The 27227-nt window shown below is 35.7% G+C and overlaps 1 protein-coding gene across 21 annotated transcripts in view; it reads right to left on the minus strand.

Annotated features, from left to right (window-relative positions):
- LOC149080678 (uncharacterized) overlaps nucleotides 1–27227 on the minus strand; it is a 312101-nt gene that overhangs the window by 12243 nt on the left and 272631 nt on the right. For 20 of the 21 annotated variants that reach the window (XM_089239884.1, XM_089239883.1, XM_089239882.1 and 17 more), the window contains one exon: nucleotides 13598–16759. The exons of the other annotated variant lie outside the window; for it this stretch is intronic. In XM_089239884.1, the coding sequence (XP_089096010.1) occupies nucleotides 13598–16759 (3162 nt within the window). The remainder of the gene's footprint in view (nucleotides 1–13597; nucleotides 16760–27227) is intronic. 21 annotated transcript variants of the gene reach the window in all.

Raw genomic sequence — 27227 nt, forward strand, 5'->3', positions numbered from 1 at the left:
TCCTCCTGACATCATGAATGCATATCCAGATATGGACCTTCTGGTGTCCAAACAATTTCCCCAATCTGCATCAGCATATGCAGAAAGCTCAGAGTGATCAGCTTCATACATCATTTTCATGGAAACAGTTGACTTGATGTATCGAAGAACACGCTTCAGTGCAGTCCAGTGAGCTTTCCCAGGATTTTTGTTGAACTTGCTTAGATGACCAACAGCAAAAGCTATATCAGGCCTCGTTGAATATGCAGCGAAGATGAGAGAGCCAACTAATTCTCTGTAAGGTACATTGGACATCTCTTCCTTTTCAGATTCGGTCTTCGGTTCATCATTCTTGGATAGACTAAGTCCTACTTCAAGAGGAGTGGCAACACCATGACAATCAGACATGCCAAAACGGACAAGAACATCTTTCAGATATTTTTCTTGATCAATGAAAATTTTTCTGTTCTTTCGATCACGAGTGATCCTCATACCAAAAACAATGGTTCACTTCACCAAGGTCTTTCATCTTAGTAGCAGATTTATCATCACTGAAAATTAGAATGTCATCCACATATATTCCCAAAATGATTGTTTTCCCCCCTTCGATCTTGAAGTACACACAAGAATCATATTCGGACGGAGTGAACTCAAGGTCGAGAAGAACATCATGTAGTAACATATACCATGAACGACTGGCTTGCTTCAAACCATAGACAGATTTCAAAAGACGACAAATGGATCCAGATGGAAGCTTGACATACAGGTCTTCATCCAACTTCGGATGGAGGAAGGCTGTCACAACATCCATGTGATGAACATCCCAGTCATATTTAGCAGCAAGGGCAAGCAAAAGTCTGATCGAGGTTGTTCGGATGACCGGTGAGAAGGTTTCATCATAATCAAGGCCATAGCTTTGGGAGCATCCATGAGCAACCAAACGGGCTTTGTACCGTTCAATAGAACCATCAGCAGTCTGCTTAATCTTGAATACCCATTTCATGGAAATGGCTTTCCGACCTGGAGGAAGTTCAGCTGGAATCCATGTTTGATTATCAGCATGCGATTTCAGTTCCTCGTCAATGGCCCTTTTCCAATGTTCAGCATCCTGGCTGTTCAGAGCTTCAGTCAATGATTCAGGTGTACTTTCACACAATGAAGCTTGGAAGGATACAAAATCATCATTAAAGATACAAATGTTTTGTTGTCGTGTACGTTGAGAATAGCGATCAGATCTAATCGGAACATTTGGCAAAACGTCAGGTGTCCTCACAGTATGGGAAGGAGAAGACTGTTCTGAACTGTTTTCCAATGATGTTTCAGTCTCTAGAGAAGGCTCAGAGATAGTAACAGTTGAAAACTGTGTATCAGCTGCATTTTCAGGCGACGGAAATGGATCATGGCTCGGTGAATCCATTTTGCCAAATGGAAACTGGTCTTCAAAAAACTTCACATCTCTAACAATTTGCACCTCATCTGTTTGGGGGTTGTAAATGCGATAACCCTTGGTTTCATCGCTGTAGCCAGGAAAGATACCATCCCAAGCTTTAGGATCCAGCTTCTTTCTTTTACACTGGGGGATATGAACCATGGATCGACATCCAAAAATGTGAAGATGCAATATGCTAGGTTTTCGTCCAGACCACAGTTCTTGGGGAATGCGTTTTTTTAGAGCTTGTGTAGGACATCGGTTGCGAATGTAGGTAGCTGTCAAGACAGCTTCGGCCCAAAACACAATGTCCAAATTAGAGTTGAAAAGCATTGCACGAGCAGCTTCAATCAAAGTGCGGTTGAGGCGTTCAGCTACTCCATTCTGCTCGGGTGTATGTGGTACAGTTCGCTGATGCAATATTCCAGCATCTTTCAGAAAACTTTCCATTTTCTCAGAGACATATTCTCCACCATTGTCAGAACGTAAGGCTTTGATTTTTCTTTCCATTTGATTTTCGACAAATGTCTTGAATTCAACGAATTTGTCAAAAACTTGATCTTTAGACTTCAGGAAGTATACAAAGCATTTGCGAGAGAAATCATCAATAAAAGTAAGAAAATAACGATGAGAGATTTTTGATGAGATTTGCATGGGGCCACAGAGATCTGAGTGAACAAGTTCCAGAAGATTTCCTGCACGTGTCTTGCTTGATTTTGAAAAGGATTGGCGGTGTGATTTTGCACGAACACAAACATCACAATCCTCAAAATCAGATTTTAAATCACATTTGAGATAAAGTGACTTTTGCAGCTCTCTTAGGGAACGAAAATTAAGGTGACCCAGTCTCCTGTGCAGCGCCGTCTTAACGCATGGGCCCACCCGGGCACGGCCCGGGGCCTCAAGAGAAGAGGGGCCTCACAAAACTGAAATGAGGTTGAATTTTTTTAGAATTTACAAGGTAGGGCCTCAGAAAAACCACTTGGTCCGGGGGCCCATGATGCTCTTAAGACAGCACTGCTCCTGTGCCATAACTGACAGGTGTCTTGCTTCATTGAAGTGGTACAAACAAAGTTTGTTTCATTATCAAGACGATACAGTCCATTCACCTCTGTTGCAATTGCCAAAACAGATGAACTGTCACCCATGGGTTTCTCTTTTAGTATCCTGCAACCGGTCTCATCAAAGATGACTGATAGCTTAGGCAGACTGTACAAGTTTGCTAACACTTAACAAATTCAGCGCGAGTGTAGGCACAGACTTGACATCTTTAGCATGCAGTGTTTTTGAAGAGCTGAGCACTATGGCGACGTCTTGGTGCCCTGTGACTGGCAATTTTTCACCATTGGCTAGACGGACCTCTTCTTCGGATGATACATCGTGTGAAATTGGCAATGAACAACTGAATCATGAGTTGATGCACCAGAGTCTATGAACCATTCATGTTTGTCAAAGAAAACCGCGGCAGAAAATACAGAAGAAACAGTTGCTCCAGAAGCAATTTCTTTTTCAGAGCAAACTGCATTAGCAGAACACTTAGTTTCAGTTTTCCGGCGATTTTTCCTTTTTGGTTTCGAGCAGGTCGTAGACTTGTGTCCGCGCTCATTGCAATTAAAGCAACGGATTCCTTTTGTAGCACTGGCAGGTTGCTTTTTCACGAAAAACACGGAATTCGATGGCGGTTTCGGAACTTCAGTTGCGTCTTCTAGCAGCAGGCTTTTCACGAATGAAGTCGTGATTTCTTGTCCAGATCCGCGAATACCCAGGACGAGAGGCTTGTAATAGTCCGGTAATTTCGCGAGAATGAAACCACCGATGACGTGGTCGTCCAACGGCTTGCCGACGTTTTCGAGCTGTTCCGCGACGATCGTGAATTTATTCAGGTATTCGTCTACTGTACGGCAATCGTGAAAACGAATGTCCAGAAGACTCTGATACAGGCCTACTACACGAACAATACCTTTATCTTCGAAGGTGTCATTGAGCAAGTCCCATGTTTCTTTGGCAGTTTCACATTTTCGCGTGATCGTTGCAGTCGCAGGTTTGAGAGATAAGTTGATTTTCGCGAGAGCTCGGCGATCCAATGCGTTGTCGATTGGTTCGGTTCCCGGCACAATACAACTCCACAAACCACAGTCAATGGGGAAGTTCTTCATGGCGAATATCCAATCGGTGAAATTTTTCGGACCTTCGAGATGTTTCGATTCAGGCAACGTGCCTACGGCAAAACTGGTTGTCACAGTCCTGGAAGTCGTGGACATCGAAAGCCTCAAAGTTTCCAATTCCCGCCTCAAGGCTTCGTATTCTTCAGCGGTCGCCATGTTGGAGAGAAAACTAATCGGTGCGAGAAAGATCGTTAAGAAAACATCGGAACTCGCGAGTTTGTAGTCACAAAAATAATCTTATGCGGCGGGCCCCATAACCTATTAGGATGAGTCCGTGGATCAATTACGATATATGGTTTTATTACGGAAACACACATTACTACAAACTACACAACACACAAAATAGTACACTGATCAGAGTATAACAACATACGTTATATTTGCTGCCATCTATCAGACATTATTTATACTGACATATTTCACTGTTGTTATTTACACTAACACTACTTTCTGCAGTAGCAATGTGGTGTTCTGATCATCTTGTTCCAATCAAGTAATATTCTGACAAGGGCAAATCAGATATGGAGCTCGCAACAACTCTAAACGTCCTTTAGTACAGTGAGCAAGTACCTTAACCTGGGCTACCTGCCCTAAAATAATATCACTGTCAAGAAATTAATTAATATATTAGGCATCGTTGTACACATTAAATTTTCACTATATATAGGCTGACAATCAGGGGCGTAGCCAGAAATTTCGTTCGGGGGGGGGGGACCACTTTCATTTTGGGGGGGGGGGGACCAAAGTGACAGAACAATGGATTTGACCATCTTTTTCCCTTTTTTCGGTCATTTTCTCACATTTCAGGGGGACGGACCAGACCCCCAAGTCCCCCCCCCTCGCTACGCCCTTGCTGACAATACATTCTATTTTGCATGTATCTATCCTGTTTTGTTTTTTTCTAAATTCTGAATTTTTGACTTGTTCCTTGGTGAAGAATTGTCTAAGAATTTGACATGATTCTACTTTATTATAAAAAATTTTTTTATGTCCCACTTTTGTCTCATTGCAATACGATCAGCCTAGGTTCCACTGTATTGATAGAATGTATACCATTTTTATTCCGTGCAAAAATACTTAATTCTATAATTTCACTTGTAAGTTCTAATTAATATATGCCAACTTTCACAAAGCAATGACTTCCTTCATTTCAATGAAATGTGATAGATACAGAAATCCTCTATTTTGATTTAAGTAAAAAACAGGTTTGAATCTTGCCGTAACTATTACAGTATAATAAATAATAGTCTTATATTAAAGAAAAATATTATATTCCACAAGACCTGTCTAAGACAGACACTGTATGAGTCAGAACATTGCCTTGAACAGAATCAAAAGATACACCTTTATAAAATTAAAACCTGCTTAAAACAGAATATTATTTCAGTCTCTTGGTGTTCCATTTCATACACGTTTCACTGTATGTCACACATATGATAAATTTGGAAAACTAAAATAGTCCTTTGCCTGATATAATCATAAATGTGGAGAAATGTTTGGTTATGTTTGTTTGCCTTTTTATGTTTTTTCTCTGTTTGTGATATGATAAGTTGCATATCTTTTAAACACAGGAATGTTTATGTGTGTAATCATTATGATAATTCAAAATGCCCTATTCTAAAGAGTTTCATCAAGAAATATGTGAAAACCAAACATAGGCAGGAATTTAATTTTGATAACTTGACATGGATCGCTGTAATGAATGACTACTATAATAGCTCATTGATTTTATAGTCATTATAATATTCTTCAGGATGTACAGATTACTACTAGTTATGCAATTGAACACAGTTTTAATCTTAATCTAGAAAACAGAAGACTGCAAAGATGTGTTTGATTTTTTTAGAGATAAGATTTTACAAAAATTAAATGTTTTAACAAGTCTTAAAGTTGGTATATACCAGTAGACAAGGCGTTTACAAAGAGCATCCAAAATTAATTAAAAATTTTATGGTTGATTCTAAAATCAATGTAAAATATGAAAGATGATCAGCAAGAAAAAGGTGAATGTTAGCTGTGTGATAGTTTCATTGAATTAAAATATATATTAAAAAAGGCACAACAATTTTGAAATTTCCATACAGCTCCCAATCAAAAAATATGAATTAATAAACTTTGCACCATTCTTTTACATACCAAAAGCAATTTTTGGTTTTTGCCTTTTTTTGCTAGCCACTGAAATTTTTTTTTAAGACTGAAAAGTCATGAAAATGACAAAAATCAAGAATTTTAGTTATTAATATCCCAACTAATTTTCTTAAAATGTTAAAGAATGAATTTCTTTTGGTATATTAAAAAGAGGTGTAAATTTTATAAATTTATATTTTTGATTAGGGACTATATAAAAATTTCAATTTTTTTATAGTTTTCCATAATCTTACATGTGAAACTGATCACCAAAGTCTTGCTGATCATGCTACATAATTTGCTTTAATTTTAGAATCAACCATAAGATTGTTATTTCTTTCAGCCACACTTCATGAAACACAACATATAATACATCTATCTTTGATCATATTGTTGTTTGTCCATGTTAATTTTGCTTTCATTCTTGCAAATTTGGAACTAAAATATGTGTTACCAAACCTTCTGCATTGAATTTTTGTTCTTTTGCTTATTGTTAGAATGATTTTTTTCAGTTGAGATGTAAAACTCCACTCAATTTTAAAAGAAGTTGAACTCAAAGAAAAAACCAGAAAAGTTTAAAAGAAAAATTATTTTGCACTATTTTTTTTTTCTTGAAAAAATATGCTTGACTCCTAAGAAATTTGTTTGATGCCTAAATATTTTTTCGATCTGTCATGCCCTGGTGTAATATAAGATCTTATGGGTTCAGTTAATTAAGATTGGGAGGGGGCAATGGGAAAAAAAAGACGGGAGTACAGGGCAGTAAGACAAAAAAAATTGGGAAACTTTAATGTAAATCATAAAAAATGTGCATAGCAAACTTGAAGCTATAGCTCAATATGAAGTGGAACATAATAAAGTAAGGCTTTGCAAGAAATTCCAATTTCTCTCCCGATACTGATTTGATAGCATAGGAATTATTCAGATTTTGAAGGGTATTTATGGTTATTATTTTTATATTTCTATATATCTAGATGCATAATTTTCTTCACTGGGAACAGTAGTTTAAATTCATGGTAAATGAAGCCCGACTATATATTCAATTTTTTTTTTTGGTAGAAATTAACATGATTCAATACAGTGGTGGAAGAAATTATAGAGTCAGGTAAAAATGGTAATTTAAAAAAAAGTAACTATCAAAATTTTTCCAATTTTTTTTTCAGAGATAATGACTATGACAGAAATAATATCTTATTCAAAAAAATTGCAATACTTTTTCAGTAAAAAAATTCTCTCATTATTATGATGCAAATGGGAAAAACTATCAGACCACTCCCAACCATTGCCCTTTACTCACCTTACTTACCTTATTTACATATCCTTTTGGCTAAGCATCATTTCTGGAAACTTCTCAAATAATTTGATGTGGTTGTTTTCCCAGAAAGCTTGATTCATAAAGATGGGACGAGGCAAAAGGTTATCTCTTATAGAAAAAGTTAAGACCCTATTTCAAAAAAGTGTAGATTAATTTCTCAAGAAATCAGAGAAAATATGAATATATACCCTAGACACTGGTTAACAATTTCCTAAACAACAGCAAATTTTATTCTGGGTATAAAAAGATGGCTATATGCCATTTGCTTTAACAGATTGGCAGAGGAGAACAGTAATAATTCAAAATTTGAACAAATAACATATCTTCAGAGAAAATTGTGAACATTTTAGAACACTCTTGGACCAATGAAAATGTCCAAAATAGAAGATTAGGATGTCTGCATATTGTGTGTTTGAAAAAAGGCTTCCCTATCAGCCCTTTACGAGCACACACAGTGATGAGATTATAATTGGATAAAAATCATTTAATTTCAAAGGGGATAAACGTTTGAAATTTTATATAGTCTGTCTTTACATAAGTTATAATCTGAAAAGAAAACATTTTACTGTTCATTCCCTTGAATTCAATTCTTTTTAGCAAATTCTGATCTGTGTATGGGTCGGGAAAGCCTTTTTTATGCATGGTATGCAGACATCCTAATCTTTTATTGTGGCATTTCTACTGGTACAAGAGAATTCTTAAACGATCACAATTTTCTCTCAAGAATTTTTTGTTTTTGTTCACATCTTGAATTATTGCTATTTTCCTCTGCCAATCTGTTAAAGAAAATGTCTTAACTATACTTTAATACACCGAATAGAATTTGCTATTCTTGAAGAAATTGTTAACTAGTGTTTTATACATATTCATATTCAACCCAATTTTTGAGAAATTAGTCTACCTTTTTTTAAAACAATGATCTTACCTTTTTCTATAAGAGATGGCCTTGCTCCAACTTTATGAATTAAATTTTAGAGAAAACAACCACACCAAATTATTTGAGAGGCTTCCAGAAATGATGCCTAGCCAAAAGGATACACAAATAAGGTAAATAACGTGAGTATAGGGGAGTGGCCTTATAGTTTGTTTTCATTTGCATGGTAACGATAAGGGATTTAAAAAAATTTACTGAAAAAGCATCGCAAATTTTTGAATGAGTTTTCACGATATCATTTCTCATGTATTTGTCACCTATGAAAATATAATTTCAAAAAATTCTGACATTTTCTTTTTTTAATCACCATTTTTCACCTGGCCCTATAATTTTTTTCACCACTGCATTATTAATTTGAAATATTGTTGAGTCTAAATGGAAGAAGTTGTGGTGTTCGTATGAAAAAATTCATTACAGAGAGAACTAATTTTATATTCATAATAAGTTGACAAAATTGCCAGGATTCTGATAAAACTCTAGTTATATAGAAAAATCTGTTATATGTAGTCTCTATACTGTGATTTAAAAAATTGTCTTTAGCTATTTTCTTCATATAATCAAAAAAATTTATTTCAATTATATGAAGAAAAATTTATTCTTTATAATAATTAAAATAAATTTTTTTATAGTGCACAATATTTCTCTGCGGTGAATCTAAGAGATACAATATACAGTAGAGACTAAAAAATCTGAGCCCTGAAAGTTTGAGTCTCCTGATAATCTGAGGCACAGAAAATTTTCAAATTTCCTTATTGAGGCACTCTTTTCTCATTTTTTCCTCCAATAATACAACTGTAAAAAAAAAATTTCAGTAGTACTATATAGTACATATCTTTTGTACAGCAATTTCAGTTTGAAAGGAACTAGGCAGCACCCATCCTCACAATGGGTATAGTTGGTGTAATAAAATATTAGACTACTTTGGATGTAGACTATTTTAATTTTTTGTGGGGGGTCACAGAGAAAGAGGGACAAGTTTGACCGTTTTCTTCATAATGGTGGACCATGACATTGTCCCCAATTGCTTAGGTAACATCATTGGAAAGGCAATTGAAAGCTATCAGTGTCTCAGCATCATTCACCATCAACTTCATCCCCTCACTCTCTCACCTTCCCACCCTTTTCACATTCTTTATTTTTTGAAACACATCATATAGCATTTATATCTTATTCAAGAATAAAAATAAAGTAAGTACACTGGTACTGCTTTTATGCTTGTCTTTTTTCAAAATAAAACTAACATTTAAAGCATTTTTATTGTTTTTTGGAAAATTCAAGTTTTCCGATAATCTGAGGTGGCCTCTGTCCCATCCACCTTGGATTATCGAGGTTATACTGTACAGTGAAATCTGTCTAAGACAGACACTGTATGAGACAGAAGTCCATCTTGAACAGAATCAAAGGATAGTCACATTGATGACTATTGCGTTTATGAGCACCTTTATAAAATGGAATCTGATATTCATTGTTTTTGTTTTGTTATAGAAAATATTTTTTTTCATGCATAGCTATACTTTCAACCACTACCCACTTATTTGATGTAGCATGACTATATAGCTGGTCCTTGTCCAATGGAAAAAACAAAATTCTAATCTAATAGTCCTATATACTATTGCTTCTTGCTAATCCCAAACAGATGCAGACATCAATATCTACATTGTTGTTAAATATTTCGGTTTAAAAAGTACATGTATACAAGTAGTATAACTAAACAAAACTGTTTGCACTGATTATAATTATGTTTGCATTGCCAATTTAAATTTATTTATATGTATTTAAAAATTCACTGAATGTGTGAACTTGAAACATACAGGTATATTCTATGAATATCACTGTAGAACATGATGTATCTTTATGTAAATAAGGCATGTCTAGTTCAGTTTATAAAGGAATTATATCCGATAAGATTGCAGACTTATAGAATAAGTAACTATAATTTCTAGATGATGAACCACTCTGACTTATAAGCTATACTCAGAAAGTGGCAAAAAAAACATTTTTTAAGGATAAGCTTACATTTCTAAGATCATTTCAAAGTTCTTGATCAGAAACTGAAAGACTAACCACCCTTTGCATAAAATTAATCAAGAGTTCTATATACAAAGGAACCTTGTTTATACATTGCTCAGTTATACTTCACATTTATACGACATTTGGCTTCAGTTGAATTGGTTCTCATAAATTTTAATGTTAAAATAATTCATTCATTTGATGCAAAACCTCAATTATTCTATATTTTCACTTTGACTCAAATTCCAAATCATTAAAAAACATCATTTATACCCTTCAAATACATGCAATTTTTTTACCCAGTGAAAACACATTGTTGAAACAGTTCTTATTGGATATTGTCATCACAAGAGTCATAAATTGTAGAGTGATTGCTTTTATATAACCATTAGAATGGACACTTGAATGATTTGTTTATTACTTGTTTCTACAGTCGGGGCAAGCCCCAAACGAAATGGGAAGACTATAAATAGAGAATTGTGTAGAAAGTGCAAGGTTTTAATTGTTTGAAGGAGGGCCATGTGTCCTTTCAGAACTTCCAATTTTCCCAGAATTATCCAGAGATGGTGGGAAAGTCCACATTGTAATAAACATTTGGAGGGTACAGGTCTCTGCCAGTAGGAGACATACGGTACACACACTCAGTATTGGGCTATATTAGTTCTTTTGATCATTTCCAGTGGAATTTTCTTTTGTTGTTGTGCTATTTACTCTTGCTGGCTATGTCAAATCCGCCATTTGTAATGTTGAGAAATCGAAAGTCGATTCTTTCTGTAAAAAATAAACTGGAAATTTGGAAGGATTCAACAAGAATTTTAAATTAATGATTAAAGTTGGTCTTGTAAAACAATCAAATATCCTTATGTCAACTTTGAAAGTGATCATAAAGCAGAGAAATAAAATCAAAGACCAAGCTGCTGGTTGCAGATCATCTGCTGCCAAAAAGATGAGAGCGCAAGATGGGGAAATTTTCCTAGGCAAAGGTCTGCTAATCTTTCTAGGCAAAATGATATGTGAATTTCATTTCTCTAAGCGATTTTGAAATTCAATTTTTTCCCCTCAAGTATGATTGAAATGGTTTTCTTTATAACACACTCAATTTTATAATGTTTTGTATGTCTGTTGGGGGGGTCACTTTTTTAAAAGAAGTCTCAGTTGTGTGACATTTATATGACATTTTTTGATCCGGACTCTTGAAGGGCATATAAACGAGGTTCCACTGCAAAACTTAATTTTTTGGTTTGTCTTGATAAGTTAGTCATATTTTTTTAGACAGCTTTATAATTTATTTATTTTCAATTGAACTCTAAAAAAGGACTTCAAATTCATCCTGTGGTTTGAAAGATACTGGTTAGAGTCTTTAACTGAAAGCAAGCAATCTCATGCTTAAGCTGTGCAATTTGTGCGAAATAAAAGAGAAAATTTAGCTTGTTTAAATTCTTTCTCTATGTTTCTCTTTGATACCCATTATAAACATAATCATTCAATATATGAAAATTCTTTGTTATACATTTTCATAATCCATAGTTCCTCAAAATGAAATATTTAAAGGCAATACACGTTTGGTTTTCAAGTTTATAGTCAAAACTAATTTTGTTTACAGTGATCAGCTGACCATTCTTCCGTTCCAGTCATTCTAAAGAATCAATGCTAAAAAAAATAGAATAATTTCAACACTAGCCACAATCAGTTATGATACAGGGTGATCATGAACTTTTTTTCAGAAAAAATATAGGGGATATAATAAATGTCAAGAAGAACATTCATTGCAATAGAACGTAGTATAGCATTCCATTCATAGTGCCAGAAAAGGTGGCAATGGATTGGTTCTGTGGCTTTGCCTCTTCACTTTCTGGATCTTAATCCACTGAGCCTTTTCTTCAACAGGCCCAAGACAACATTGGTGTACAACACACCTGTAAACACCATAGAGGATTTGGTTGCAAAAACATGTGAGTACAGGGGTCATGGGAGCACAGCACTCTCCACCCCTACATCAAAGACGTGTGCGGGTGGCCTAATATTTATATGTATATATGTATTGACATTATCTTCATCATGCCACCCCAGACCTTCAAGTCAATCCTTTAAAAATTAAAAAAAAAAATCTCTTCTCAGAGAGCAGACAGACCTACAACACGATACTGACATAACATGAAAATTCAAGAATTTATCATCTTTACTTCAAAATATGGAAGACAGATGGTAGCACCAGTAAGAACACAAAACAAGTACAATTCCGACAACATAAATACATTAGAGCCACACATACACCCAGAATGCACACTTCGGCATGTACCAACTTGTTACAAATTCCATAAGGGAATATGTCCGCAGTGCATGTACGGTTAAGTAATAGTAGTCTATCTCTGCTTATGCAAGAAAGGTTGTCACTGCAAAGGAGATAAACACCACATCAGTAGTGTTTATATGGGTGTATAAAAAAATAACACAGACCTTTAGTTGCTTATTTGGATATTGTAACCATGCGTATGGTCCTACATCCTTCAGCAGAATTCCCAAGCCAGGGTTTTTAGTGACCCCTTACATTTATTCACAAGTAAATTTGTAATACAAAAGTCTTTAAAAAATTGAGGTAGATTCCCAGACCCTTGAGAATAGGCGGAGATAGACCTGGATGTCTGGGGGGGCATGTTCATTATTGTGGTATTGCGGGGGGGGGCAGGATGATGATGTCAATACATATATACATTAGATCAGTCAACTCTACTGTTGACGCTGGGGGGGGGGGCAATGCCCCCACGCCCCCGTATTTCCATTCACACCCTTGAGGTAGAGCTGACTGTTAGCTTCATCCTTCTGGAGACCATGGGTCACATTTCTTGAGTCTTCTTCTGATATGAATGCAACTTAAAAATTTATTGAGTGCAACTCATAAATTAGTCTTGTCTCTATTTTCCATTGTTAAAGGATCAATACAACTTTACTTTTTTACTGGTACTATGACAGGAATGAGGTTATAAGATCTATTGCAAATGTTGTTTCTCTTAGTGTATATACTATCAGTTACCATAGGATACTGATGTACAGTTGAACTCTGTTATAGCGTGCCCCCCCCCCCCCTAATGCTGTGCAAACCCACTTAGTGCCAGAAATTTTCAGTACACAAATCTTCCATTTTTAGGCCTCACACATGCAAAACCATAATTCAATATAACACCAAACTCTTTGTAATGCCAAAATTTTGCAAAATAAATGGTGGCGTTAAATTGGGGTTCGACTGTACTATCATAATATTTTTTTGGAAGATTTCACTATCACCATATATTTTTAAAGGAAGCGATAGGGAAAAATATTGGTATAGGCCGCATCTTCATATAAGTTAAGCCAAAAACCAACTTTTAATACTGTGTGTAACATGGATGATCTGCTAGAAATTCCAATATTAATACTGCTGTATACATAAAAACATAGACGATACAGTAGTATAAATCAATAAATATTGGAATTTCATGCTAATGCAAAAATTATAGCAGATGTGTGAAGGAATCTTTTGATAACACCTCAAGCATCATAATCAGATCATTGTTAAAACAGTGTTGGATTTCATGCCATATGTTAGAACTAAAAACACAAAGCATGCAAAATAAAACATTTTCATGCAGTAATAATAATACCTGTAAATATACTGGGCTTGATTATTCTGCTTGACTGGCTTGAAGTTGTTGTACACTGGTTTGCAACAACAAAGGAACCATTATTTGGAGGAAGGAATTCAACGCACATTTCAGACTTTTTCATACTAATATCAGTCTCAAATCCAAGGCTGGATTTTTTTCCCAGTATTTGAGAGTCTGATATATACTGATAAGCTGCTTTTTTTATATCTACAAAAGTTTCTGTATTATCTGTAGGAAAATTTCCTTCGGCATCAAGTGAATCGCTTTGACTTGATTCTTCTGGTATTGCACAAATGTTATTTGTTGAATTTCCAAATGTGCATGAAAGTGTCTCAGGTTCTGAAACATCGGTACTTGAAATCATTGTACAGTCTTCAGGTGTTTGTGCACTGTTAAAACTGCATGAAAGTGACTCAGATTCAAACTGATAAGCAGCATGCATCATAGAGGAACTACTACACTCCAAAGAATCACTGCTAGATACCATTTTATTGCCATCTAATTTCATTCCTACATCCATTATTTCATAGAAATGAGAAATAGTCCCTGAATCCAGTGTTGTGCTCTCTTTTACTTCCCTTAGAGAGTCTGCATCAAAATCAGATTCTGGCACATTGGGATAAGCATAGTCTTTTTTTGATAAAGAATCACGAAAAACATCCACAACAGCTGTGAAGCTACTTTCCAAAGACAGAGAAGATTCGTCAGGAAAAATATCCATTTCATGAAGAGAATCTTGATCTTCTGGTTCTTTTTCGTGCAATGAATCGTGAATTTCATCCTGCAATGAATCAACATTTTCAGACTTGTCTTCACGAAGAGAGTCTCTATAAACATCATAGTCCTCATCTGAAAGGGAATCAGGTTTAATAGACTTTTCTTCATGCAGTGAATCTTGATCAAGATCATCCATTCTGGATGTTTGAAACATAGTTTCACAAGATTCTTTACATTTGGCTTTGATTTTGCTACAAGGGATGGTGCTGGATGATTCACTAACCACATTTAGTTGTTCCAACATTTCATTTTTTACCTTAAGATTTGTAGGTATGGAACAGAAATTGACTTCTTTCATTTCTCTCTGACAGTCTGCAATTTTACTCCTACTAATTGTATCTGAAGGCAATTTGTCTTTTGAAATTTCTATCTCGGTACCATGATACAAATCAACCCTTGCACAACAATCATTTTGCTCCAAGCTTGCCACTGAAACAGGTTTTATTGCTCTTTCTTGAAATCTAGATAATTTTACACCTGATAATAGGTTATTTTCATTCTCATTTTCAATGCTATTATCACTCATTTCATTAAACTTAGCTTGCAAGTTATCAAACTCTCCCCTACCTAGATCTGATGATGTTTCTTGACTAGTTTCTGACGTAAGACTTTCTTGACCCTCTTCAATTTCAGATAACCTTGTTGTATCTTTAACACATGCATCTACTCTTTCAGTTTCTAAACACTCTCTTTCCAATTTCTCAAATTCGGTTAATGAATTCATAGAAACATCATCATGTTCTCCACTTTTACTTATATGCTGCTTGCCATTAAAAGAATCAAGTGAGCCAATGCTTAACCTTCTTCCTGATCGTATTTCTTCTTCTAATCTTTCAAACTCTTGAAGTGAAGAAACAGAAACATCATCTAATTCTCCATTTTTAGCAAAACATTTGCGTCCAGCAAGAATATCATAATCTGTTCTTCGTTCTGAGACTCTTGCTTTTTCAACTTCATCAGCAGTCTCTTCATCTTCTTCTTGGTGTGTATAGAGATCTCCATAACCAGGAATGTCATCATCATCGCCTTCCAGTTCATGTTCCCTCTCAAATCGCATACCGTATGCATAATTGAGTTCTTTCTCTTCACTGAACTGATCACTATCAACATCCATCGCTTCTTCAGACTGGTCTTCTATATCTCTTTCAAACTGCATGCCATAAGTAAATGCAGAATTATCTTCACAAACTTCCCTATCAGATAAATGAGATGTAAATTGATCACTTGTATCCTGCACATTAGTTTCATAACTCAAGTGAACTGTGGTGATATCTTTATAACTACCCATCTTTCGTAAGCTTATTTCAGGAGTCATCAGACTAGCTATTTCAGATTCCTCAATGATTTCAAAATCTTCATCAGTATATATATCCTGAAAATCAGTAGGTTTGATACAATCAGACTTTTCTTCATAGTAAGACTGTTCCTCTCCACTTGAGTACCTTACAATTGATTTGGAAACCTTAGAAAATGCTCCTTTTTCAGTATAATTAGTAGATTGATTCTCATCTCCACTCACATTATCATTGGTCACAAGTGTTGATTTGGGAAGTACAGGCTGCTCAATAGCTCTGATATTTTTACTCTCAAAATCACCTTCATTAAATTCGTTTTCATATAACTGTTTTAATAAGCACGAATCAGTTTTCTTCCCAGTTTTATCGATTTGTTCACGCTCTATAGTATTTGAATCTTCATTTGAGCCATTTGAATCATCGTGATTTATACTAAATTGCTTTGGTTGAATATCTGCACATCTAGTCATGTATTGCATGCAAAACGCCGATTCAGTTCCATCATTTTCGTTGTTAATGTTTGATTCAGGTATGTCTTTTTGCAAAACACTTCTAGCCTCATAATTAATTTCAGATATTAATTCTTCTTCTGAAGTCTCTGAGGGTATTTGGTGTAAAGTTCTTTGCCTTACAGCGCACATATTTTGTTCATCGACTGTACTGCTCACTTCACTTTTTATTTCCTCACTAGAAAATGAAAAAGCAAAGTCATTATCATTACGAATTACTTCATAAGGACTTCTTGATCTTGGATGGGCTGTTTGTTCACAGGCGTCAATCAAATCAGCACCTACAAAAGCACTATTATCAAATGCTAAAGTGGTAGACTTAGCCTCACATGCTATATTTCTAACTATTGTAGCCTTTTCAGGGAAACTAAGAATGAGGCTATCAGATTCATCAATTTTTTCTTTTCCTTTGATGCATCCATGGTTTGATGGAGTTTCCAGTTTTGAATATTGTTCTACATGCAGAACATCTTTTGAATTCCCATGTCTTTCAATGCATCTGTTGTCATCTACTTTGTCAGAAATACCGCCATATGAAGTTTCTTCAGAAAATGTTGAATCCTTTACCAATCCATGTTCTAAAATGTTAGTAACAAAGATGTTAGTAAATTTAAATCACATACTTATAAGAAGCATTTTGTATGAATAATTGGGAAAAAAGGAAGAAGCAGTAATGAATAGGTGCATTAATAATAACATGCATTCTTGATGTTTACGAAATGGATAAATTATAACAATAGCAAAGACAAAATTTTATTTCTCATTAAAAAGATGTTTTAGCAAATTTTTATGAATAAAGCTTAACAAAAATGTTTTTTTTTCCCTAAGATACATGCTTGCACAATTTTAATAAAAGCAGCAAATTAGTTAACTCACATGCTTTTGTGAATGAACTCAAGTTAAAACAATACTTGCAGATCCATTCCAAAAATATTTTGAAAACGAAATGTGACAGTTATTTAAAATAAAACAAAAACCTTTCAACAGGAGTGAAATAAATCCAGAAAAGCATCTCTCTCTCTCTCTCTCTGGCTCATTATATGATATTTTGTAGCAAATATTTTTGCAGAAAATAAAACTTGTGTTTTTAGAACCAATGAATTAGTTCCACATATAGATTCTTCCCCATTTTTCTCATAAACTCTAAGACAGGACTAACATCATAATTATGTAAAAATAAAAGTGTCTGTCAAAATAATATTTTTTAGAGGTTTACAAATGTACCAATGATAAATAATTTAGTGTCCAATAAAAATGATAGTGATTTTCTTGTTATATAACTTTTTTTTTAGAACATTCAATTGAAAAATTGAATGAAATATACCTTCCTCAACATGAGGCTAAAAAAATGTAATATATAGCAGCAATTTTATACTTCCATAAGATTTTTCTCTTTCACTCAAACTTGGTTAATTCAAAGTTTGAGGGACTGAAAAAAAATTTAAATCACCCAGTTCATCAACACAAGGTCCATAAGTTCACCCCAAATTTCAACTTAAGTATTAATACTTGCATAGAATTTATAAATGATGTCAATAACAACATTATTTCACTGTTCTGCAGTTGACATCATTGTAAAATTTTTTGACTGCGCTTAAAGATTGTTTCATGAAAAGTGTTTGCAATCATCTGATAAAAACTTGTTCTCAATCTCACAGTTGCATATTTTCCAAATATGCAATTGTGTTGAATATCTGCACATCTAGTCATGTATTGCATGCAAAACGCCGATTCAGTTCCATCATTTTTGTTGTTAATGTTTGATTCAGGTATGTCTTTTTGCAAAACACATACCTTGCAAAACTATAAATCTATATACATTTTGACTAAATAATGTTAAAAAGAGTAGGCAATTATCAATAAATCTCAAAATTCTCCTAATTAGTCTTTTTAAATGTTTTTGCATAAAGCTACAAGCCATTTCTCAAATTGCCCTCGCTAGTTGCCCAAACCTTTCGTTGGACTCATATTGTGTTTGTAAACTTTTTATGGGTTTGGAACATTTTGAGGAGAGGGAGGGGGTAAGCTTTTGTAGCTGGATTTTATGGAACTACAGTGATCTCATAGACATATGGGGCCCCTTCTTCGCATCCTTCAATATTTACTGCCCTATCTCCATAATACCTGTAGAAATACTGGATTCAAGCCTCCATAGGCGTAAACTTGTATCCAGCCAATGGGCCCAAGCCCTCAACATTTGCCACCATCTCAATAGTAACCTATGGAAATACTAGGTTTGAGCTCCCCCCCCCCCCCCCAAATATTTTCAATAACTTTACACCTATCCAAGCCTCTCCCCAATACTTTATCTAGGTTCTGATGTTAGTAAAATTTTAAAATGCAGTGACATCATAACAAATTCTAATAAAAAGCACAAAATACCTGAATGTGCATTATAGCAGACTGTGGGGTAACAAATGACTACTGTATAGTATCTTTTCAGATTATTATGACCCTGTCATTTCATTGGCAGATATTTCATTCACTACTCAATAACACATTGCCCATGTAATTTTTCTGACCTGTCAAGACTAATTTGACGCTTTTGAATAGGTGGCTCAATGGCAGAATGAATGCACATTTGAACCAAATGATAAAGAAAAAAAATAGCACCCATCATGTGCTGAAATGTATGTCAGGATGTTTGAGCTTTTATTTTTTCTTTCTGTTGAATTTAATTTCAGCAACTTGAGGCAATGTCTGTTATAACCTGAAGTAGTTTTTGGAAAGCTGTTTGTGTTTCCTCATACCGAAATCATTTCTTTTTCCTTAAATTTTGAATTCAACAGGTAGCTTCAACAATAAACTAAACAGAAAACTGAAGGGGAATTTGTCAAATCCAAATTATCCAAAAAAACCACGGAATTAACCATATTCAAATTATTTAAGTTCCATTGCAAATACAGACTATGTGTATTACTTCCAGCTGCACAGAATAATAAAGATTTTCTATGAGAAAAAATAATATTGTTCTCTTTAGGAATTAGTATTCCAAATCAAATTTTGATACATAATCATAGTAAAGAACAGATTCATATGTATAAAAAAAGACATGCGCATAATCATACACATTTTATTCAATCAAGAAAATAATTAATTTATAGGTTAATTTTTTTCCTACTTATTATTTTCACTTAAAACTCATGGGTATCTTCTGTTAGTTAGCAATAGTTTGGACAAAAAAAGGTTTTGTATCACTTGAAATAGTATATATCATCAGTTTTAAAACACCTAATGCAAATATAATGAAAAAACCATTATTTCATGCAAAAATAAATAAAATGGTTCCATGCATTCAGTATGTGAAATGGCGTTTATATGCAATTATCACAGTTTAACACAACAGTTAGGCATTTTTAACCCTTTAACGTTCATATCAGTTGAAGACAACCCAATTAGAAGTATGGATATGTTTAGAGGTGCTTGTGAAAGGTGGGAAAGAAAATCAATGCTTTTCTTAGAAATGGGGACAGGTTAAGCAACTCAATATTCTCTAAAGTAGTCAACATTTGACACGTCCACATCAGAGATATCATCACTGAACATGAAAGAGTTAGACTATACTGTGAGGGAACACATACATACATTAAAGTTTTTATCCTATTTTGTTCTCTTACTTTCTTATTTTTTTCCTTTAATATATACCGCTTGTCTCTTTAAAAAAAAAAAATACAGGTATCAAAGAATTTCTTTCCTGCAAGTTTGGCGATATTTTTTTTTACTCAAAGAGAATTTATTATAATAATTGCACCAAAAAATGCTGATTAATTTAATGATATTCCACATGCATGTTTTTTTTTATATTCGAAAAGGATAAAACAATAAATTCTAAAAGCATATCTAAGAATAGGCAGAGAAGAAAGATTGCATTTGACTTTTGTAAATGGACTCTCTATGGTACCATCATCATCTGTGCAACAGCAAGAACTCAGATTTTATACTTAAAAAAAAGAAAAATACACAGGTTTAAGGCTCCTATTATCTTTTGAGAGGGAAAAAGTAAAGCGAAAGTATAAAAAATTAAAATAGTATTCCTTAATCCCTGTGCTTCCTATACATATACACAAGGCCGTAGAAAGAGGGGGAACTTGGGAGTCTGCCCCCAAAACGTTAGAAAATGGCTGATTTTTATGGAATAACATGGTTAAGTCTACCGTTCTGCCACTCCGGTTTCCCCGCCCCAAAACATCAGTTGTCTCCCTCTGAAAGAAATTTTCGGCTACAATCCTAGATATAGCCTACGTATAGTTTTTTTTCATGAATTAGTGATGATTGATGGCTGACTAAAGTATTTGAAAACTTAAACACAGAGTTAGAAAATTAAACATCTAATGTGAGATTTTGCCTGAGGATTAAGGCCTACCATTTGCAGACAAGGTCAAGGAGAATTTTGATTGATTGATTAATATGTGTGTAAGAAAGGTATTTAGTTGATAATGTTCCCAATGCAGATAAAACTTACTTTAACCAGAAATCACATCCCAGAAAACAGACATCTTAAGACATAGGTACATGCAGGATCTTCTGAATGGAGGGGAAGAATTCATACTTTTTTTCCTCAAAGGTTTTTTTTTACTGTAACTCCTTGCCTCCTTGCATATGCCAATGGGACTAAGAACATGGAACTGAAACTCTAGACTTCAAATTTAGTAAAGAATGAGTTGTGCACCTTATTATGTCTGATGTCACGAAAACTCATATCTTGCCACTCATTCAACTCTGATTGTATGAAGTTTTACAATATTATCAGTGGTATAAGAGCCAGGGGGTTTGGTGAGCACCCACAGTATTTTGTAGCACCAGTCTGAGAACCCCCAAAATAAATTCAGAAATCAAAATCCCATTACATAAAGCTCAAGACAAGCACCCACACGTTTGAAACACTTCCGACACCCCTGGGTATTGTGCTATGAATTTTTTCACTAAGTTGCCTTCAATAATGCTCAGGTTATGTACATCTTGCTTCAAATATATGAGTCGATCAAATAAACTTGATCAAGTGGATTTTTTAGGGCAAACAAAAAATAATATGCAATGGTGCAACAGAATTGAACAAAGTAATGTGTCAAAAGCCCAGTGCACTTTGATTCATTCAAAACAACATCAGAGGCATTGAGACTTGCATCAAAATTCTTGAAAAAGAGGCATCCATGAAAATGGATTTTTGTTGGTTGGCAAAAGTGACACACAAGGCATAATGCATAGTCATCAAAATTGAGCGATATGGCATGCTACAGGTATGCAAGTGACTCTCATCCATTTTGGAGCAGCAAACTGAACTCTCTTCCATGTGTCTGCATTACCATGTGTTAGGGATAAAAGAGCCTTCATACAAAACTGGCAAAATTTTGTAACCTTGAAGGCAGCCCAAAGTTCAAAGTTAAAATATGTGTGCTCAATATCTATCTATTCTCTGAACTGGTGTCACTGATTGCAATTCTTTGCATTGTAGTGCAACCCATTCACCACACAGAGTTGATAGCTCTGTGGGTGATCCAATGTTAAGCAAGATCCCAGCAATAATTTTAATTGCAGATAGAGAACAATTCTCTGTGTGACAGGGAGTGTAAGTATCAAGAAAAGAGGGTGCAAACATTTCATTCTCTCCAACATGTTTTCGAAAGGTTGGACATTTATACATATAATAGGTATTTCACAAAGCTTATGTAAAATGAGCATGCTCCCAGTACAAACTTCTTCTTTTGACTGTTGTTAAGAGCAGACAGTTCTATGGGAGCCCCCCTCCCCACCAGTGCAGGGGTGGCTCGAGGACCATGCAGCCACATTGGGCGACACTCTAGGAGGGACGCTAAATCCGAGTTGAAAGGGCAAAAAAAAGCTTTGTCTACCAAAAAAAACGTGGTCAGTAGCACCAAAAAATAGGTCCCGCATGGGTAGAGATTTTTTTCCTTGAGCCATCCAGAGTAAAATCGAGGGTGTCAAATCCAGATTGACACGATTGACTGCCACGATTTGCAACCGCCGATAATAACCATACAACTGCATAGTGGCTAGATGACAACATTGTTGGATATTCTTAAGCTGGAGTTTTTACAGATCCCGTTTTTTCCCCAACGATCTTCAAAAAATTTTGATAATTTAAACGTGTGAACCAATCCTATATGATCTTTCACAAAGGCACATGTGCAATCTTGTGGGAAACAAAGTGAATTTATGTTGTAGATACGATGTCTTTGAAGGCAGGTTGGTAGCCAAAAAATTTTTTTAATCGTTTTTTTGTATATAACTCACATGACAAAAACTCTATTCAAAATTAGAAAATTTGGTATATAGCCCTTCATTCAGGGATTTTAATAGCCTGTGGATTATATCAATAACAGTACAAGACTTTGTACTTCAAGGTAGTAGAACTACTTTCCAAGGTCACGAGATATAGGCGCTGGAACCTAGGGGCTGAGGCCACTTGAGCCGCCCCCCCTCCCCTAATAATTTATAAAAGAACAATGTAGCGCACACCTTCTCCTTCTTGGGGATGCGCTTGAGTCCCATATATACAAGGTGACCAGCAACTTTCAGTTCCCCCCAATGTTTTCTTCATGTCAGCGCCTCTGATTATGGTAGATGGTGGGAAGGGAAAAGAAAAATTTATACACAGGTTTTGCCCCTCCATACTTTAAAAGCAACTTCCTTCTATTTTAAACTAACTAAACTAGTAAGCAAATCCTGGGGCATCTCACAAAGCATTAGGAACACCATCTACAAGACGGTAGTCGCGAGATTCTTAGCCCATGGCGCCTCAGCTTGGTATAAGCATCTAATCAAAAAAAAACAGAACAGGCCTTAGATAGTGCTCAGAGGAAATTTCTTTTAATGATAACCGGGGCCTACAACACAACAGCCACACTCAGACTCCAGGTGATCACAGGCCCACTACACCTAAAGCTCCAAACGGAAGCAGTGTACACAAAAAAACGCAGTTAGGTCTAGGAAATTCATTCAACCAGAACTTCTAGACTTTAACCCCAATAACTTTGAAGTACAGGAGCGTGGATGGCACCATCACCCCTCCTGCTGAACTATCCCTAATCAAATTTTGATTGACGGCCACGATATAAAACTAGCAAACACCCACACATACACAGATGGCTCCAAAATCTACGAAGGCATCGGGGCAGCCTATTGTGTATACACAAACAATACAGAAAAGCAAACGTGGCAAGCGGTGCTAGATAAAAACAATAGTAACTTTCAAGCAGAATTGTTAGCGATAGAAGCAGCTACACAATATGCAATGGGAACAGAAGAACAAGTTTTAACAATAACTGATAGCCGCTCCTCCCTTCACGCACTTCTAGATCCAACAAATAGAAACACAATAGTACGGGTATTGAGGCGCTGTTCATTAGATAACCCAAAAATTTTCTTAGGTTGGACCAAGGCCCATGTAGGTAATCTTGGAAATGAGAAAGCAGACTCTCTAGCCAAGGCTTCTATCAACTGTGACAATAAACTTGCTAACCCTTTCCCATTAACGCTCCTGAAGCAACAACTTGAATAAGCAACCCTCCAGAAATGGCAACAAATTTGGGACCAAGGAACAACAGCTAGGAAAGTGCATGAAATTGTTCCTCGAATCACATTCAACACACTAAACTAGAATAGGGAGGTGACTATTTTCATAACAGGACACGGCCCATTCCCTATATATCTACGCGAACAGAAATGCCACCAAACAAACAAATGTGCCTGCGGTATGGTGGGTACTCTAGTTCACTATGCCACAGAGTGCAAATTTACAAAGCAATCTACACACGTACAAATATTCCGAAAACAATAGTTCACTCAAATAATCGAAAACAAAAACACAGCAGCAAGGATTACAAGCCTTGTTAAATATATACATGTCAACAAAAAACAAAAAGTCTGTCCACCAGATTTATAAAATAATTTTTTTTATAAAAAGTTTTGCAAAAATAAAGGAAAAACAGAAATAGATAAAAACAACAACACAAATCATATCCACGTGACTGCCATGACTAACACATAACCATTACATGTACAAGATATAGCATATGCTAACGGGAACCGAACAAGAATTTTTATGACATTCACATAACAATGATGTAAATGTGATAACCACACGTGTCCTTCATTCAGCACTTCTAACAGGGGTGCTAGGCGGGAGGACATGAATGGTTTCATAACCACCATTGCATGTAGTTTTTATTTTATACATATTCATTTTTTTCTTTATTCAATATAAGCAGCCAGAGTGAGTCAACCAAAACAACAAGACCGAAGCTAATCCTTAGGTAAGGCTCTCTCCAGACCAGTGTTTCCCAACCGGTGTGCCCCGGCACCCTAGGGTGCCGCGAGATATTATGGGGATAAATAAAAAAAATATTACAGTCCACTTAAGGTCTTAAAATAAAAAAATAAATTAAGTCAAATTAATATTACTCTCATGCATGACAGACTCATCGGATAAGTCACCATCTGGTGGCAGTGTCAGCAATGTGAGCCTTGACCTGAGTTAGGTCTGGCTGTCCATGTACAGCCCCCGTTCAGCCAACACCATCTATAGAAGAAAGAATCCGAGCGACGTGACGTCACTGAAGAAGTCCATTTCACCTATAATCATTGGATATACTGCAAAAAAGGGTAAAGATATCGCATGCGCCGGCCTGCTATATCCAATGGCTACAGGTGAAATGGACTTCTTCAATAACGTCACGAGCTTCGCGAGATGCTTTCTGCTATAGATGGTGCTGGGACAGTGCACACAAGCTCTAAGAAAAGAGGATTCGTTGGCTTTGTGGTTTATTGGTCTAGGGCACTCCCGGCAAGTGAAAGGACGTGGGTTTGATTCCCAGCAAGTCCAGTTGAATTTTTTTTCTTGGATTTATCTTCCCATCAGAGAGCTGTTGAGACCTTCGTAGTAATTGCAGAGAGTGACATCACCTTCGGATAATCTGAAAGGCCTCATTTTTCAACATTTATCAAGATTGCAAGATGCAATAGGTATGTACTTTCCATCTCTTTCCACTGAAAATTTCAACTGGGTTGTCTCACCATTTGATTTCGCAGACAATGCGGAGGAAATAAATTTCACTGCTTGCGAAAGAGATGAATTTATTGATCTTTGCTCTTATTTCACACTCACGGGTAAGTTCACCAAGAGTGAGGCGTTGATGGCTGCTTTTTGGCTTGGACTGAGAGAGGAGTATCCTAATCTAATGAAGAAAGCAATTAACTTTTGCCCTTTTCAACATCATATCTGTGCGAGCAAGATTTCTCTGCTATGATGACAATAAAATACAAAGCAAGAAATAGACTACTACTACTCAAGCGTACACGCAGTTCGCACATATTCCTCTACGAAATTTCTAATGAATTGATACATGCCGGAATGTGCATGTATGCATTGTGAATCTAACGATAAGTTTGTTTCTGTGTAATGCTTGTCATGTGCAGCGCTGCCATCTGCCAAGAAATAGACTTTGACCTTTGAAGACTGGACACACCCCACAATAGACTGCAAGACTTTGAGGCTAATTTACATGTTTCGTTGCCATCTGTGAGGCATGATTTCAAGTATCTGTGCTCTAAGCATCAATCAAAAGTTACATATTAATCATTAATTGAACAAAACTTTTGTATTAATAACCGAGTAAAATGTATTTTTACTCTGCGATTTTTGTTGTAGTGAACTGTACTTTGTGTGTATTCAAGGAAGAGTGCCCCAGGTTTCTAACATTATTACCGAGGGTGCTGCGAATTCCAAAAGGTTGGGAAACAGTACTCCAGACAATCCCCCATTTAAACTAATCCCACATTGCTCACCAAAATAGGTTTAGAGCGAGACGACTTGGCCTGGCAGTTATATATATGTATATTTCTCTTTCCTCTATTCGAGTTCTTCATGAATTTCATGTCCACAACACACGTGCGTACTTATACTGTTGTATTCATGTTGCTCACCGAGTAAGGTGCTAAGTGAGATGGCACGAGTGATCCCTAATTGTATATATTTCCCCAAACAATATTTCTATTTTGTATATTTTCATCAAATCCACCAGAGCGAGTGAACTCAACCCAATAAAACTGATGCTGGCTTCTAGTCTGCAATCCATTTGCTCACTAATAAGGTGGTGAGCAAGATGACTCGCTACGATGGATATTTTATATTTCACGGTAAGATTCTCATTTTCTTTTTTTGTATCCTGTGTATATAATATGACAAGTGTAAGATAACAGATGAGATGGCATGGGGCCCCCTCCAATTGCTTTTAAAATATACCTCCATCCTAATATGTGTACATTCATCAGTCTCAACGAAACCCAGAAATGTTTCTGCAACTCCCAACCCCATCTCGTCTGTAATCACTACAAAATTTGTTAATCGTGACAGTACCCAATTGTCTGGGGAAAATATGCTGTAAAAATTTTGTATGTTATGGTTTTTTTTTCTTTTTTGACACAAAATAAAGTGTTCCAGACTCTGCCACAAAGCTGGACTGGAAGAGATCTTGGCAACAGGATAAGTCCAGTGGCAAAGTTCTGGCGTTCATTCATTCATGCCCCTCCATACTTTTTTCCTTGTCTTGGAAAGAACTTATCCCTTGGGATGCATAGACAAAATTCTCATGCTTCCTTTTCCTGAATTCCGGGTATTTGATGCATTACAGTGCATCTCAGCGGCACCTCTGCATACCACAAACTAGGACTAGTGCAAATGCACAGGGATTCTGAGCCTTGACACACCATGTAGCAAGAGAATGGTTCAGTTTGGCACAATTGACACAGCTCTTGCATCCCTGCATGCTATTGCCTGGTGCGATTATATAGCATGATAATGCTTGTTTTCATGTTGCACTTGCACATATCCCATTAGTTTTTCGAAAACCTGAACAAATGATAGTCACATGGTGATATATCAGGGCTATAAAAGAGGCGAAGCAGAACCTCTCACTTTTTTTCATACTAAAGCATCCAGCAATGTGTCTGCAACGTGAATAAAATATTTTTATTGTCAGTCTTTAACATTGACGATTTCTTCTAGAAATTCTACCTCACATTTATTTT

The sequence above is a fragment of the Pholcus phalangioides genome, unplaced genomic scaffold (genome assembly GCF_987345545.1).
Source record: "Pholcus phalangioides strain wild (caught in Gottingen) unplaced genomic scaffold, Ppha-v1.0 ptg000011l_1, whole genome shotgun sequence".
Classification (NCBI taxonomy): Eukaryota; Metazoa; Arthropoda; class Arachnida; order Araneae; family Pholcidae; genus Pholcus; species Pholcus phalangioides.